This window comes from Camarhynchus parvulus, chromosome 3 (genome assembly GCF_901933205.1).
Source record: "Camarhynchus parvulus chromosome 3, STF_HiC, whole genome shotgun sequence".
Lineage (NCBI taxonomy): Eukaryota > Metazoa > Chordata > Aves > Passeriformes > Thraupidae > Camarhynchus > Camarhynchus parvulus.
In genome coordinates, this window is record NC_044573.1 from 67,833,452 (window position 1) to 67,851,237 (window position 17,786).

Sequence of the window (17,786 nt, forward strand, 5' to 3'; positions counted from 1 at the left end):
TCCTAAAGCTGAGGAAGCAAAAAGAACCCACAGTGTACAACAAGGACAGCCAAGGTACAACAAGGACACAGACAAGGTACAACAAGGACAGCCAGGTACTTTCCAGGCTCTGCTTTGTTCAGATTTTCTGATGTCCCCACTTGGACAAGGGATGCCTGCAGCATCCTCCTTGCTTGGTACCACTCTTCTGGATGGGGTGGGGCAGGATGGGATACAGTACAAAGCTTTCTGGAGCTCTGCTGGCATCCATCGCCATGCCGGCGCCTGCAGGAGGCACAGCTTGTCCTCCCACAGCGTGGGAGAAGGACAGCCTGAAAATCACACAGATTGCAAAATGCTGGACTGTTTTCAGGATTCAGATTAGTGCTGTGAAGGAAGGAAATGAAGGATATTTCACAGGGAATCACTTCTGTCACTTCTCACAGTGTCTCCTGACTACATCTCAAAAGTACTGGCCATTTCTAGCTGGGGCACATGGAACAGCACTTACTTCTTTAAATAAATGTAGCTGCATAAAGCCATAGTATTTTCACCTCTCCTAAAATGCCAACTGGAGGCTACTTAGTCAAAAACTGACAGCACTCATTGTGAAGATGAACTTTCTAAAGAGTGTAGTGAGCGTAGCCTGTCAGTAGGAAACAGGTGCCTGGGTTTTAATGGCCCCACACAAAACAGAGGCTGCAGAGCTTGGCTTTGGATGGAGAGGGATCCCATGGGCACTCTCTCCTTCCTGTAGGCAAGTGATCAAGGACACTGCCTGCTGTAAGGCAGAGCATTATTTCCCACTCAGCTTTTCACAGACCATGATGACTTTCACTTACAGCAAAAATAAAACCATGTCATCTTGCTCATGTGAATGGCTTGGAAACGTTTTTTTTTTTGGCTTAAAAAGAAATGTTCACAAGGTGTTTTAAGTATTTTTGCAGGGGAAGAGAAAAAGACCTATGAACATATCTCAGCGCATCTAAAATTTATGGGAAATAGTATTAATATGATTATATAGTTACAAGCACTGATATGATAAAATGACATGTCAGACAAAAAAGAAGAAAAAATATGTTTGTAGGACTGCGGCCTCAGTGAAGGCCAAATATTTGATCCTGCTCTGACTATGTAAACTAAAAGTAATGTCCTTGAAATCAGGTTGGCTGCATGAGGCTAAAACCAGGAAATGCTAAAGCAGGCAGAAGATTTAAGTAATTATTTATAGCAGATGGTCTCAATTAAAAAGAAAGTGACTACTGCCAGTGAAACAGAGGAAAATATTTTTTATTTTTATACTTTTATAAAGTTATTGCAATACTGTTAAGGTTACGTTTGGATGTAAATATAGAATCCTAAATGACTGCCAGTGTCAGTGATTGTTCGCATGCAAGATCTCTCTGACACACAGTGCAGAGCTGGTGCATGGATGGCTCCAGGGGAGAAGGTGTGTTGAAGATCAAAATGCAGGCTGGAAGGAGAGGCCATAACCGAGTGCACTGGAGGTTCAAAGAAAAGAGCTGGGATGCAAACACAAGGCTAAACCAGCCCTGCTGTGCCGGGCAACCCGGACACCATCACAGTGCAGCTCTCCCACCCCTATTCCCAGCTCTGCCAAGAGTGCTGTGCTGAGTGAGTGACCTTTGCTCCTGGGCTCACTGCATGAGCTGCTAAATCTCACAGAACAGCACCAGGGTAAGATGGGGAAGGCTGAATTAGGGAAGTATTTGGAGAGACCTGATTTTGTCCGAGCTTAAGTCCACGGATTTCATGAAAAGTAATGACCTTAAGTTTACTTGCTAAAAGGGAGCAAATTTAGCAAATCAGCAAATGTTTAACTGAATGCCTGAAGAGGGCATAGACCCAGAGTGATCTCCAGAGGCTCTGAGGATGAAGATCGTGTTAATTTTAGCAAGGGAATTTAGGTTTTTCTTTAGTGATGATGCAAAACAAGAAGATTATTTAACCTAAAATACTTTTGTATATCTGCAGTTAGCCAAGAAGCCTGTAACACATTTCATCCTTCCATTTTCTAAAGCATTCTGTAATCTATACACAGACTATTATATAGGAATTAAATCTTCTGTAGGAACATTTCAAATCAATCTGCCTTGAGAGTAATTTTTTTCACTTCATAGTTCTGGGTTAAATATTAAAATAGACTGTGATATTTTCTTCATAAAACCCCACATTTCCTAACAAATTACTTTTTGTAACTAACAGAGACTACTTCTATGAAAAGATATGGTTTCGCATACTCAGTATTGAGACAGAGGTTAGTGGCTCTTATTTCTTGCAAGGATTTTAAATTATATTCAGATCTTTAAAGTTCAGGAAAGCAATTTTAGTTCTGAAGACTATCAAGGACAATGTTAGGAGGCCAGTTAATTGATTTTTTTATTTGCTGTTGGTTTGGTCACCTCCGGCAAGTCTGCTCTGTGGCTGCCACCCCAGTGTCTCCAGTGTTCCACAAGAGATCAAAGCAGAACACAGCATGTGATTTGAGTCCAAATGACCTCATCTGAGCAGATGTCAGAGCCCAGAAACTCATTCTCTGGCAGTGGACAATGTTCACTGTAACTCTGAGGGCAGGCAAATGCCTCATCACCTCAAGTACCAGAAAGCTGATGCTGTGCCAAAAGTCACAGACCTGGTGACAAGGATGATGGCTGGATGTCCAGCTGGATGTCATGCAGACAGGATCTAGGACAACAATGCATGGGAACTGGGCAGGGGACAACTGGATGAAGTTACACCACATGAAAAAAGTTATAACGAGAAGAGAAGGGTAAAACCAGGAAATATTTTGAATTTCAGGCAAAACAATTCTTCAGGCAAGCCATAATTACTGTATTTGCATTGGTCATGGCAGGACACTCTGCCAGAAAAAAGCATGGTTAAATCTTTCATCCTGTATTAAGAGGTCACCTAAAGAAACAAGTGTGTTTTTCAAGCCTGGTTCCCCAGTGCCTGCAAGTTGGAGTCCAAGGCTATGAACAATGAAACAGAAATGGAATATTCATCTTAACCCAAAATGATGTTTCATTACATATTTTCTGCTACAACTTACATCTCTGATCAAGTCACTAGGAATAGTGACTGCCTCTCAGAGTGCCATACCAGAGAAATAGCACACACAAGCATCCAGAGGACATGCAAGTCCAGAGGCAAGCCATAGGGTCGCCACAAAGTCAGGAAATTCAAGGGCAGTTGGCAAATGGGGAGGTAAAGACTTTCATCGTCAGCTGCTGGGTTTGGAGAAGTTCCCTTCCCAGCAACCATATTAAAAAACTCCCTTCTATAAAGAACAGCTGGCAGCAACACACATTCTGAGAAAACTATTATCTTACCAGATTACACAGTGTTTCATTTATGTAATGTGTCACCACTGTAAGAAAAACTGGGATCTTTCAAGCTGTGCTTTATTGGGTTTTCTTTTAAGTTTATGAGCTTCTTACTCCAGCAAAACACTCTCTTAGACACTGCTTTAAATGAAAAGTGATGAAAGAAGCCCTCAGACTACACACCAGTTTTCTTTACACAGGTGTATGTGTTAAAAGCACAAGGACATTGTGTTAATACAGCACAGACAGTCGGCTCCAATCATGCCCCGTACTTATTCAAGCACTGATGAGACAAAAGTTGGAGGCCAAAGTCATTATCTACAAGGTAGTTTACCTAATCTGAGGCCAGAGGGTTTCTGAATCTGATCCAGGAGGGCTGCTAAAGCCAGCAGAAATTGTTAGTGTGGCTCCTCAGCTGTGTGGGTACTCCACACGGATCTGGGGAAGCCCTGGGATCTCTGAAGTATATGTTCATTTTCATGGCATCAGACAGACCTCTGACAACATATTTCATCTTCCTACAGACCAATCTCACCTTCCTCTTTAGACTATCGTGGCTACAGCTCTCTGCTATTGCCCTTCACATACTTTAATGCTTGGGATACCCTTCACTAATTCACTGTGAAGTGGATTAGTGACCCCCATCTATAAGTCAGACAAAAAATTCCAGGGAATTTTCTGGCCATCAGTTCCAGGGAGGAAGAAAAGGTACTCAGAGGGACTGGTTTTGAAAGAATTTTACTGATAGTATCAACTATGCAGCACATCAAATGGATCAGAATGATATAGTACAGCTATTGCACAAAGAAAATGCGTAAGTGGAATGACTTCACAAACTTCATAGAAAAAAATCTTGATACTGTAATTCTGATAAGATTTAGGACGTTAAGAGGCAGTAATGGGTGGCCAGACCAACAGAGCTCAATTGTGCCTGTATCTCAGTCGCTGTGTGGGAAGAAGCATTGGTCCAGGCCATCAGGTGAGTGGGACCCAAGGCCAGGCACAGGCAGCCCACAGGTGTTACATCTCAGCAGGGGCCAGACACAAGAGCCTCAGAACAAAAACTACTGAGAAAAAGTTGTGGAGACTCTCCTGAAGTTCCTTCACTTGAAAACCTCCCATGTTGACCAAGGCATTTTTATCAGCCAGCCTTAAGGACACAGCTAAACTCCCAGGGAATATGCTCCTGCCCTGACACAGGCCAAAGCCCACCACTGTATCACACTATCACCAACTAAAAAAATGCACATTAAAAATACAGTAAATGGATGTATTGCTGCAAGAACTCCATCTAAACATTAGCCTTATTTTCCTTTGGTCACCTAAATCAGCCTGTCTTCATTCTCTGGTTGGCTGCAGCTGCACAGGTGAAAGGTTTATTCTTTCCACTCTATCTTACCCCTACCTGTTGCCTTCTATTTTTCTTCTCATGTCATGTCTCTGGTTTACCTTAGGCTAAAAGCATCAGCCTGTATCTCTACCTCTAAAAGACTTAAGAAAATATTTTTAACATTATTTTATTATCACTAACCACTCTATTATTTTATTTGTTCCTTATGTTAAAAACAGCCTTTCCACCCCACCTGGTGGGGCTGAGTGAGTACCTGTAACAAAGAATTCTTGTGTACCAAACACAGCTCCACCTTGCCTGCCTCAGGCAAGCAGCTGGTACAGTGCAGGTGCCAATGTCCTCACTCAGAATTCTTGCTGGGGACAGACACGCAGACACCTTAAATACACCCCTGATGCCATGCAGCAGGGCATGCACCACCCTGGATGTGCCTGGGGCTGTATCCAGCCCTGGCTGGACACACCCCTACAGAGGGATTTACCGCCATGCCTGCCTCGGGATGCAAGGACAAACAGAGGTTACAAAGCTCTGGGCACAGGAGTCAATGCATTATTTCTGAACAATTCACCGTTCTGGTGAACGGCACCAGGATACAGTAATGCATCATTATGCAATTGGAACAAAGACCTCAAAACCTCCTTAGATGCTGTGTTTCCCCCGCTAAAACACTGACCATGTATTTACATTTCATATGCACTTCTCTTTCCATGCACTTGAAATGACAGCATGGAAATGAGAACCAATGTTTACAAAATGAAGGAAATATATATTCCCTTCAGTTTATCTACTAAATTTTGTTTTTCATTTACTGCTGTCATCCCAAACTGCTCTATACGCCTGTGGAATTTCTTCAATCCATTATCACATCTTGCCAAGCACCAATTGATACAACACAATCTGCTCCAAATGCTGGGCATTTGCTATGTTTCAAATGTGCTTCCCTAAAATGGGCATCTGCAGACTCTTAGGTTTTGCCCATTTTGTCAAGGATTTTACATAATTTTCCAGTAATGCAGTGCTTGGAATTCCTTATAGATTCAAAACAGAGGTAAATGCCTTACTAACCACTAAGTATATAACAGTGCAATGAGAACTGAATCCAGTGATGAATGTGGTGTTTTAAATCCAACAACAGCAACCCAGACTGCCATGATCCTGCTGACTGTATGCTGCAACAAAGTCCCAAGATGCTGACTATAAGAAAAAACAGACAAACCACATTTATCTTTTCCCTGGATTCCCACCAGCCCCCAGAATGATAAACATGTTTTCACTCGCTTATGGAGATATTCTTGCCCCTGCTAGTAGTCTTAGTTCTATTTTTCAATGTACTTCATTTTCTCCCACTTTTTCCATACACATAAACGCTGATTAGAGTCTTGTATTCTATCTTATTTAACTTAACTGTCCTATTACTTTCACAAAAGAAGAGATTTTTAGTATGCACTCCTGATGGAAAGCAGATTGCAGAAACCAGTACACTTCATGTGTCCAGCACATCAACAGAACTGCCACTGCAATCCCTCATAAAACACTGATAACTGCTGAAGATATAGTTAACATTATAACCCACAAGACCTGCAAAAAAGAAAACCTGAGTTCAAATAATACCACGTGTCTAGTGAAATCCCAATACACTCTCTGAATCAAGCCCTGATCTGAGCAGAAGACCCTTGTCCCAGAAGGACATCAAAATCTCTGCAGGTATGGCCGGGAGGGATGAGTGGAATCCATAGAAAACTCCCTTATTCCATGCTCCCTGCAATTTTGGTTACATCGCAATTTTTACTTCTGCTGCTCCTCAACTTATGCTGTTTATTCAAAGTAGAACAGAAATATCATATTTTAATAATCCATGTGAAAAGTATTTCTTATTAAAAGGCCAGAAACTTTCATCATACTGTAGAAATAACTAAATTATTTTACACTACCACTCCAGTGAAAATGGAGAATGAGAGATAACTAAAGTATCACAAAATTGATTCTCTTTTGTGTCTTTGCAGACTTTTCTTTTTTAAGTTTTCTCCCTCAGGCTTCTTTGCAGGAAGGCAAAGCATTAGCCATCCTGCCTGCTAGCAGAAAGCACCACAATGTATGACAGCACAGAACCTTGTCAGAAAGCTCTGTACGAAATTATGTATTACCAGCAGCCCTACAGGCCCCTCCATAGCTAACACAGTAACCATGACAGGTAGCTTGACTTAAAACTTCTGCATTTGTATTGGTCTCATGGCAATAGAACACCTTCAAGAAAGTAAAACGGGAAGATTAAGCTAGGGATTTATTTGGCAGTTTCCTCTTTACTGCCAAAGTCCAGCTCACACTTAGAAGAACTAAGAGGGAATTGTCCTGATTATAACTCTTTTCTTCCGTTTGTCCTTCGACCTAGACCATAATAAAATTTGCTTTATAGCTCTAGCTTAGCTCTCCTTGAATAGAAGCACACATAAATGTTTGCCTTGGTTTCCCAACATTCACCTGTGTTGGCACTACACAAAATGCTGAGGCAGATTTATACAAATAAACTTTTATTTGCAGAGGGTCCACTGATGATAATATATATTGACTCAAGCTGCCTTAGGGAGAAACAAAGGACAGAGAAAATGTGATAGGCATAGGAGGAACTCTACCCAGTGTTTTGGGGGGAATCACTGATTCTTAAAGTCACTTAGGTTGGATACATCCTTCGAGTTCAACGGCAAACCTGACACTGCCAAGTTCACAAAAAGAAGAGGTGGGATGACCAAGGAGCCTTCTCCAGGTGCTCTCTACAGCGCAGCCGTAAAGCTATGGATTACAATTTGTGCCACACTTCCCTTCTAATACTGCAACCATTTTATCCTGGACCTACACAAACTCCCACTTTGCAGCTTCCACGTGTGATGGCACTAGTGCTGCCGGGAGCACCGCTGGACAACACTTTGCTACTGCAAAGTGCAGATTGCTACGGTTCACGTGCGATTCATTTTTACTACCATTTAAGTACAATTTAAGTACAACTCGCTGTTTTGTCACGGTAGAAATGGGGGAGCAGTGTGGGGACGGGACAACAGCTGTGGCCCGTGGCCAGGGCAGCTGGTGCGGGCCGGCGGGAGCATCTCTTTCCCCTGGGCCCGGCGCGACCCCCGCATGCGACACCGGCAAACCAGCACGGCCCCGCCGCCTTCGCGCGGGAAAAGCCAGCCCGCGCGCCCCTGCCCCGCCCCCCGCCTCGCCCCAGCCAATGAGCGAGCCCAGCGGCAAGGGGGCGGGACCACTGCGGTGACGTAAGGCACGTGACGCGCGGGAAAAGCTCCCTCCCGGGGGCGCGGCGAGGTCACGTGGGGGAGAAGAGACGCGCTGCCGCGCCGCGGACCGTTCCATTACCCGCCGGAGGGGGGGGGGGGCAGGAGGAAGGCGGGCGGAACCACAGCGCCGCCGCGGGCGGGGGGCGGGGCCAGCTCGGGGCGCTCCCGTGACGTGAGACGGCGCGGGGCGGTGGCGCGCGGCGGCAGCGGGAGCGGAGCGGGGCAGGGAAGGGAAGTGCGAGCAGGAGCGGGAGCCGCAGCCCCCTCGTTTCACCGCATCGCCACCATGGGCCGGACACTTACGACATTTACGTTCCCGCTCGCCGTCCTTTCCGTGGCGTGCTGCCTCTGCGGGCTGGCCGCGATCGCAACGGCGAACGAGAGTGAGTGATCCGCGCCCTCCCCCCTCCTTTCCTCCGGGAGCTGCTGACGGGGCAGCCCCGCCCCGTGCCCGGCGCTGTGGGCAGCGAGGCGGGCTCCGCGCACCGAGCACGGCGGGGCTGTCCGTCGGTGCGCGCCTGCTGCCGGACCCTCTGAGGGCGGAAGAGCCGCGGAGCCCCGGGATCCCCCGGGAGCCGCCCTGCGCTCCCCCGGCGCTCGCTCGGCCGCCGCCGCCGCTTCCTGGGCGCCGCGGCCGCAGCCCGCCGAGCTTTTGAGCCGCTCTCCTGCTCGTGCCGGTCTGGGACCCGTTATCCTGTGTTATTCCCCCTTGGAGGAGGGAGCCGGTGCCGGGGAACCGTGCGCGGGTGCTTCGCGCACCCTCGGAAGGGGCCAGGGAGCGGGGGTGCCTTGGTGCGGCCGTGTGGTTCTGGCCCTGCTGCCGCGTGTTCCTCATCGTGGTATGAGCCCCGTTACTCGTCCCGCGGGTTTGCCCACAGCTCGGGCCCTGTAGGCTGTGTGCCAAAGTGTGTGCGGGGCCGAGAGCCGCGAAATGTGACGCGAGCCCCAAAACGCGGGGACGGCAGCAAAAAAGGCAAAACAAAAAGTTGTCTGGGGGCGCTTCAGCGTTCCCTGACCGCGTTCCGTGGCTGCAGCTGAGGGTGACGCTGCCCGGTCACCGCCGCTCCAGCCCGGAGGGATCTCCCCCAGCCCGGAGGGATCTCCGCCAGCCCTGCCCCGCCGGCGGGATGCGAGACACCCTGTGGGAGCGGCAGCCCGGGCTGCTCGGGACTGCTCCGCCGGGGGCTAGTACAAAATTGCTGTAACAAAATCGCTCCGCTGCGACGGGAGAGGGCACTGTTGGGCCGGCAGGACAGACCCCTCCCGTGGTTCCTGGTTTTCTCCTCCAGTGTAAGGGGAGTATCCGAATTTACCCTGTGCGAGAGCCAGTACAGCGGGTTTATCTTGGGAGCAAACGTCATCTTGGCTAGGCTGAAAAGCTGAGTTCGTGGTATCAGAGTCTTTTTTCTTTTTTTTTTTCCTTCAGTGAAGAGCAGGCGTCTGCTGACGGGCAGAGTTGGGGAACTTGCTGTTATCCCATATAAAAGACCCCACAGAGCCTTTCACAGCAGGAGGTGTCATTGAGGCAATGACTGAGGCCTTGCCACGGATTCTGAAGTTAACAGCTCATTGATAAAACATCTCCTCATCCTTTACTCTTGCAAATCTGATCCCTCCCCATGTTAGTCTGGGAAGGCTGTTCTTGAAACTAAGTTAGAAGTCCTAGTGTACCTGGTATAAGTTGGCTCTGCTAATGTCTTCCTGTCTTAAGAGATGTGCTGTGCTAAATATTCCACATACCAGTGAGGAAGCTACAAAAGTGAAGGTTATTCACTTGTCAGAGGCCATTGTGTGTGCTGCGATCGTTCCTCAGATGCATGTCCATCATAATTGATTGATTTTTCCCCCCTGAAATCTGTTACCAAGAAGCAGTCATAAAGCTCTTGAAGCGCTTTGAGTGCTGCCTTCCTGAAGGGAATGGGGCAGCTCTTGCACACCTCACAAAGTGCAGATGCAAACCCACAAAGTTCTTTTCATATCTTATGTGAAAGGAGATGTGCCAGCCTTTCTGACCTGATAGTAGAGCCATAACCAAAAGAAAGCCCAAATCCACATGGCCTTACTTCAGGTTGTCAGAATACTGAAGTTAGTTAATGTACTTGTAATTGTTATTTGAGAGGTAAATGAGCATGCTGCCTGCCAGAGATCTGTGGATAGCAGCATTCCTTTCATGGAGAAAAGTGAAAGGTCACCCCTAGGTGCCTGGAGTGGGTGGATATGATGTGAAATGTGCTGGAGAGCATGCAACAGAAGGAGTTGTGGGTTGTATGTGGGTTTGCGGAGTATGATGTCTGTATGAGTAAGTCTCAATTAAAACTAATGGAGTAAAGCTGTAGATTACGAGAAGCTCTTACTTGATCCAGTTAGTGGATGTGTTGTGTTTTGAAGGTAACAATGTTTGGCCTGAGATTGACGTAAAAAAGCAGTTGGACTGGTTAGATTGCTGGCTTCTGCTGCGATCAAAATACAAATAGATTGACTTTTTTTCTGCTCTCCTTTTTATGCATGTGTACATGCATTTCTCCAAGTTCTTGTCTTTATTTCCCATACTTTGATTGCTTTCTACTGCATTTGTAGCTGGCTGCTTTACCTAAAACTCAGGTTCAGTCTCAGTGAGACTGGGAAGCAGTGCACTATACCTGGTGCTCTCCTGTGTAAAGCATGCACAGTTTCTTCTTGGACAATAGGGTTCTTCTCACTCTGGTTTGCTTTGAGGAATCTTGAGTTGCCAGTTGAACACTGGCTTGATTGGGCTGCTTGTGACAAGATTTTTCATGTATTCACTCATGCAACTTTTGACGTTAGTATGGTGGATTCAAAAGCTTTGTAATTTCAAACTCAAACTACAGCAGAACTCAGTGCTGTATGAAATTCCTAAAGCTATGCCTACTGATGATGTTTTTGTTGGGTTGTTTTTTAGTTCAATACTATCTCTAATGTAACTTTATTTTTTCATAGCTTCCACAGTTTCTCCTCCTACCAGTGTTACTGCGGCCAATGTCACTGTAACACCTACTTCCAATGTCACTGTAACACCCACCAATGCCACCACCGCGTCTTCCAATGCCACCACAGCATCTTCCAATGTGACCACGGCGTCTTCCAATGCTACCACAGCCAGTTCTGCCACCACACCTCATACTCCTATAGGTAATACAGAAGCACTGAACTCAAGAGCGGCAGGAAACTAGGAACTGGTGAATAACAGGAAAGACGGGCTTCTTCCAAAGTTCACTGTAGTAGCTTGGCTACTAAAAATCTGATGTGCAGAATGCATAAAAGGTTCCAATGTTTGGAAGAAGTGAATTTTAGAAAACTCTTAGTTATGTTGGCAGGAAGCATTTTCTCTGTTAAAAATTGGCTCAGTGGCGGTTGGATTAGTAATTGCCACTAATTATGAATTCTTAGGAGTTTAGGGTTTTTTCGGTTGTTTGTTTTTTCAAAAATTTCTCTGCCATCACTATGGTGAAATTCCTTTTAAAAAAGTCACCTAATCTTTAAAAACTTGCTAATCAAGGGAGCTGGGAGGTAACAAGTTGGTACTTGATTAGGCTCAGAACAGCCTAATGTATAGTAGGGTGATTAGCTTTGAATAACCCATGGATGTTGACACTTGTCCTGGGCACCTAGTGGAATAGTGATTAATTTTTAGTAATACTAATCTTTAGGGGAGGGGAAGAGGTCAGAGACCCAGCTTACATGGTTTGATTATGAAAGTTTTTAGGAGACAGTTTCGTTTTCAGTGAGTGGTTTTATTCCAGCGATGGCATTCGCACTTAAGTGTTTTGAGGACAGGAGAAGAAAGAGTGTGTATCTCCTGTCTAGAGGTATTAAATTAGGTACTTTTTTAGTACATTTAATACTAACTGATTCTAATGAAAGTTTAATGGAAGTCCTTTGCCTTGATACAGATTCTCAGTTGTCTTGAAACAGATCTCTTGATTCTTGTTCAAATACCAGCATTTATATGAGTGCTTGAAGAAAAAGTCATTTTGTCCGAACAAAGAATCACTGATCTGTGGAGAACCTTGAAGTATTTGGGTAACAGTAGTATGCAAGTTTGAAAATAATCCTTGTTGCAGAACCTTGGCTTAATGCCATGCAGTTTGCCACCTAAATTGTGTGGGATACAGACTGAGGGCAAAGGTTATCCTTGTTAAAGCAAAACAGGAAAAATCATTTGTATAGGAACATCAGTGCTTGCAAACTTTGCTTTGGAGTTGATGATGAGTATGTACTGTCTTCTCTCAAACAGCCAACGTCACCAATGCAACTACTCATGCTCCTCTGCCTAAAACTACCGTGACTTCAGCCACCACCACCACATCCACTGCTGCAGGTAACGCTACAACTGCCATAATTAAAGTGTTAATTACTCAGAAATCAGTGTCACTTTCTAAGCATTATTTTGAAAGACTCACCAAGTGACACCATTAAAGTAGTATTGGTGTGTCTGGTGTTGTCACTTCTAACTTTATGGCAAGTCTAATTTTGTTAAGGTGATGTATGCAAGTAGCAAGGTTATACAGCCTGAGAAATAGAGCTAATTGGTGAGATGTAAAAAGTGAGAAACGCGTTGGTCAAATGAGATCAGCTGGATGACTTGAGTATTGTGGTTGAAAGTCCCTTGTTAACTCCCCTGTCTTTGGGAGGTCATACTTTGTTTCTGCAGCATAATAATGGGATGGGGTTTTTTTTGTTTTTGTTAAATGAAATTTTGCTACAGTGATGGGAATAAGCTGAAGTATTTTATTTCCAAGTCAGTCCTAAGTATTTCATGAAAAAGTCTCACAAAGCAAAACTCTTTAAAACTACCCATCAGCAGATGGCTGTTATTTCCAGCTTTGTATTTGTGACTTCAGCTGGTTTTTAAGCCTAACTCTTGGGGTAAAGTACAGTAGATGGAAGATAACAATTTGTGTTAAATTTAAGCAAAAAACCCCAAAAAACTGGAGCAAAGAGCTCCAGTTTTCCAGACTGGAAAATATGTCTTGAATGTGGGCATATCAATAATATATTCTATGTAGAGGAGGGAGGCTTTGGCTTTTTGAAGTACAAATAAAGTCCAGCTGGGTATTGCTCAGTTTTGAGGTCCAGAGCAGTTTGTCTATAAATAGCTCTAGCCTTGTACAAACAGCGTTTAATCAGAATTTCAGTACCAGTAATCTAAATTCAGGCTTCACTTTTGATTATTTTTTGTTTTCTTATTGGTGTTTGGATTTTTTGAGTAATCCTAATACAAGGAATCCAGCACTAAAATCTGTAGAACTGTTGTGAGCATTGTGCACTTACAGTTTCTAATTTGGTGTTTAACAGGTTCAAATACTACTGTTACTACTGTGGCTCCTGTACCTGTTCCACGCAAATCTACGTTTGATGCTGCAAGTTTCATAGGTGGAATTGTCCTTGTTCTGGGTCTGCAGGCTGTTATTTTCTTTCTGTACAAATTCTGCAGATCTAAAGACCGAAATTACCACACGCTTTAGGACCTGCCCCTTGGTAATGGACTAGTAGCCCAACACCTGTAGTTCACTGAACCAAAATATTTTCTGTTGCTCGTGGAAGACAGCAGTTCATAATATCCTTTAAATCTCTAAAAGAAGACTTCAAATGAATATTTTTGCAACATTATACTTGGCAAGAAGTGATATGAATCTCTTCAACAGGATTACTTGCAATATGCTGCATGGGTTCTAATGGCTGTTTTATTTTCCTTTAGTGGCTGCTGATGTGGGACTTTTCTTGATATGCCAAATGTAGAATGTTCAGAGATTCTTATTCAGTGGCAACACTGTCCAGTAGACAATCTTAAAATTACTTATTCTGAAGGCTAATATAAACAACTGATACAGTATCCCTTCAGTTTTATCAAGATGTGAATTATCAGTGACTGATTTCAGGGAGTGAAATAGCATTTGTAGTAGCTTATGGCTCTTAGAGTGTGTTGCTAGAAAGATGGACAAAAATGTAGAATTAGATAATGTCTTAACAGAATAGCATAACTCTTTTTTTTTTACACAAGAATAAAAGTTGCCTCATAAAATACTTCATTCCAAACAGAATTCCTATGCCATTTCCAATTAATGTTGAGGGTGGATGTAGGAATAATCCCTCTAATGGGAAAATAAATATTAGTGCCTTAAAAGACTAAATTTCAGTAGGCTGTAAGCATGTCCCAGCTATATCAAAGATAAATAAAACTTCTAAGTATTTACTTTACATAGGAATATAGAATACATGTGACTTGAGCATTCCAGTTTAAAGAAAACTTTCCCTAGAATAACTGTCCCTTAGTGATTTTGTTTTAGAGTGAGGAGTACGGTACAGCAATGTTCAGCTACGGACCGAAGCTTTGGCTTGTTTACCTTTTGTTCTGGCCTGCAAAGACCAACCATAAAACCAGTGATATAATTCAGTTCACTCCCTGTATAAAAAGGCAACAGCTCACATTTATACTTGAAATACTGATGTTTGGGAAATCCTGATGTTTTTGTTATTCAAACGGTTCTTAAAACTAGTTGCAATTAATTTCAGGAGCTTGAGTTGTTGTTGTTTTCCTTTATTGCCCTCCTGTATGTCTGCTTGCTGAGGGAGCAGTTAAGGGTCATTCAGAGGATCTGCTGATTTGATCCTAGTCAGGATTGCTGTAATCCTGGGACCACAGGCTACAGCTTTTTTCTGTCCCTTCTCCCCTTGCTGGCTTCAGGTTTGCATCACCTTGCAGTGAACTGGTTAAGGAAATCTATTCAGCCAAATAGTTCAGGTTTTTGGGGTTTTTTTTCTCTCTTGGCTGGGTCAGCCATGTGATCTGAGTATCAAAGGTACGTCATCTCCAATGCAGACTGACTTGAGCACCTGTGAAAACAAACCCACAGGAAAAATAGAAGTAGAGATAAAATCAAGTAGTGGAGGTAGCACATAATGCATAGCTTCTGATGATATCCCCTGATCATCAGTTTGGGATAATCTGTAGTACTGTCTTACTAGCTCTGACTTGACTGGAATTTGGCACCCAATACAAAAATAGCTTTGATAGAAGATAATAGTCATGGCAGTGGGACTTGAATTATGAAGCAAATTAAGTGCATTTCAGTTGGAAACTTGGTGTACAGTGTTGCTTTCTTGTGTTCTTCTAGTTTGAATGGCATTGTTTCTATTGTGCTGCATAGAAAACTCAAATTGCTACAAAGTGCAGAGGTTACTCACCAGTACTGTATCTTTGAGTTCATTAGCTTTTGGTTTTCTAAACAAAAATAAGACAATCAGCTCAGGTTTATGAAAACAGCAGTGAGCAGCCAGTTTTCAGCAACAGTATGTGTGTGAGCTAGATCATATATCCTTGGCCTTATTGTGAAATCGCTTAAATCTGTCCTTTCCCTATCTAAGAGCTATTTTACTACATTTATTTGTTAAAAAAAATCCATGAGCTTGTATTCTGTGCTTTGAAGTGAACAAAATACTCTTTTGAAATATGACAGTTTGCCTTCAGCTCAGCAAGGCAAACTACACCTAGTGTACAACTTTTGGCCTCAAAGGGCTCTTTTGGAAAACTTGCAGAAAAGTCCTACAGAACACTTCAGAGCATGGAAAACATTGCCACAAAGAGATTGCTCTGTGAAATGTTGCTGAAATGCTTATTTATGAGCTTTGCTAATCCTGATTTAGGTTGCTGATAAAGTATGCTGGTAAAGCAAACTAAAAATAATGTTTAAAGTGCCTTAAAATTGCTTACTTGTTTGCCTCAAATTTTGTTTTAAAGGGTAGAAGGGATACCTTGCCTTAGTTACTAAATTTGTTGTGGTGCCAGCAATTGCTATTTTCCAAGACTTTAGGAAGCCCAGGATCTCTGGCATTTACAAATGCCTATCTGAAAAACTCAAGTTTGTGCTGTATCAATTTAGTCACGTTCTGGAAGGCCTGCACTACACACCTCTTGCTCACTAGCCTTGCCTGCAAGGTGTAATTCCACAGTTCAGAGTTGTGGCTTGATTGTTTCCCTTTTAGTTGTTTGTGGGGAGGGGAGGCTGGGTTATACATCTTCACCATGTACTTGGCTGCCTCACTGTTGAAAGTAATTACTCCTTTGTGAAATGCAGTATCAGCTGATGTGTGCTGTGTACCAGCAAAAAATCTGAAGTAACAACTTGCAGTTTTTCTTGGCTTTGTGTTTTGAAGTGGAAGGTAGCTCATAGATCTGTAGTTGTATTTGCCCCTAAATCAGTTTTAGGCACTGAATCTTAGTGACTCTTCAAGTTAGCTGGCTTTTTCTTGAAGCCAATTTGTGCAAATATCAAGCTGTTACCTTAAGAATGTTCTCTGCAAGTGTTGCTGTAAAAGTTTGTATCTTGTCTTCAGTGGAAGAAAACTGAAGCAGTTGTAATTGCAAAACCAAATTGATAAATAAAATCTGTTGAATGGAATTTTACCTGTGAATTTTCTTTAATGTGAGCAATCCCCAAGAGGAATATCTGCTTGGTGACTGGGAGATGAGCTGTTTCCCATGGCAATTGAGAAATACTAAGGGAAAGAGGAAGAATGCAAGGTTTGAAGAGTTAGTTCCCCTAAAAACAGTATTAACTTTGTATTTAACAGTACTGATTCAGATTTGGAATTATCTCAAAAAGAATTTTCATTTAGGTCATGTTTTTCCATGTTAGCTTAATTCTTGTTTTTTGCTTAAAGCCAAAGAGGAGCAGTGTGTGCATTAAGTGTTACACCTGTAACAACCTGTGAGGCTTAATACTGCTCTTTCTGAGCAAAGTTTGTAATACTGGATGTCAGGTGGAAGAGGGGCTGCTGTCTGTGTTTGCACAGAGACTGTTAGAACTTTCATTACAAAGGTACTGCTCTGAGCCTTATTTCTTTTCTGATTGCACAGAACCATGGAGTGCTTGCTATTGGCAGGGAATTTGGGGATCATCTAGTTTCAACTCCCTTGCCCTGGGCAGAAGCACTTTCCACTAGACCTGCAAGGCCAGGTTGAATGAAGCTTAAACATATCCAGGGATGGGGTATCTACAGCTGCTCTGGGCAACCTCTAGAGTCACTCCTGATGGATGCAGTACTCGAGGTGGATTCTCACAGGAGCAGGGTGGAGAGCAGGAATCACCTTCCATGACCTGCTGATCACACTTGCCTTGATGCACCCCAGGACACAGTTGTTGTTCAAGGATGTGAGTGCACATTGCCAGCTCAGGTTGGGCTTGTCATTGACCAAAACATCCAAGTCCTTCTGCTCAGGGCTGCTCTCAGTCCATTCCCTGCCCAGCCTGTATTTTTGTGATTTTACTGACCCAGACACAGGACCTTGCACTTGGCCTTGTTGAATGTTACAAGGTTTGCACAGTCCCACCTCTTGAGCCTGCCAAGGTCCCTCTGGATGACATCCCTTCCCTCCAGTATGTCCACTGCACCACACAGCCTGGTGTCATTGGCAAATTTGGTGAGGGTGCACTTGATCCCAATGTCTGTCACCAGCAAGGATGTTAGACAAAGTGCTGCTCCCAATACCGAGCCCTGAGGACACCTCTCATCACTGCTCTCCCCTTGGACATGGAGCCATTGACTGCAGCTCTGGGTGTGGCCATCCAGCCAATTCCTTATCCACCCAGGGGTCTGTCAAATCCATGTCTGTCCAGTTCAGAGACAAGGATGTCATGCAGGACAATGTCAAATACTTTGAGCAGGTCAAGGTAAGTGATGTCTGTCACTCTTCCTTCACCCACCAATGATGTAAACCCTATTGTGGAAAGCCACCAGATTTGCCCTTAATGAGGCTGTGTTGGTTGTCACCAATTGCCTCTTTATTTTCCATGTGCCTTA

General features: G+C 43.9%; 1 protein-coding gene across 1 annotated transcript; it reads left to right on the forward strand.

The window, feature by feature from the left end:
- Positions 1–8,130: 8,130 nt before the first annotated feature.
- CD164 (CD164 molecule) lies at positions 8,131–16,384 on the forward strand. The gene is made up of 4 exons (XM_030946071.1): positions 8,131–8,347; positions 10,923–11,114; positions 12,220–12,303; positions 13,281–16,384. Exons 1-4 carry the CDS (start codon positions 8,251–8,253, stop codon positions 13,448–13,450), a joined length of 543 nt encoding a protein of 180 aa, XP_030801931.1. The 5' UTR covers positions 8,131–8,250; the 3' UTR covers positions 13,451–16,384.
- Positions 16,385–17,786: the final 1,402 nt, after the last annotated feature.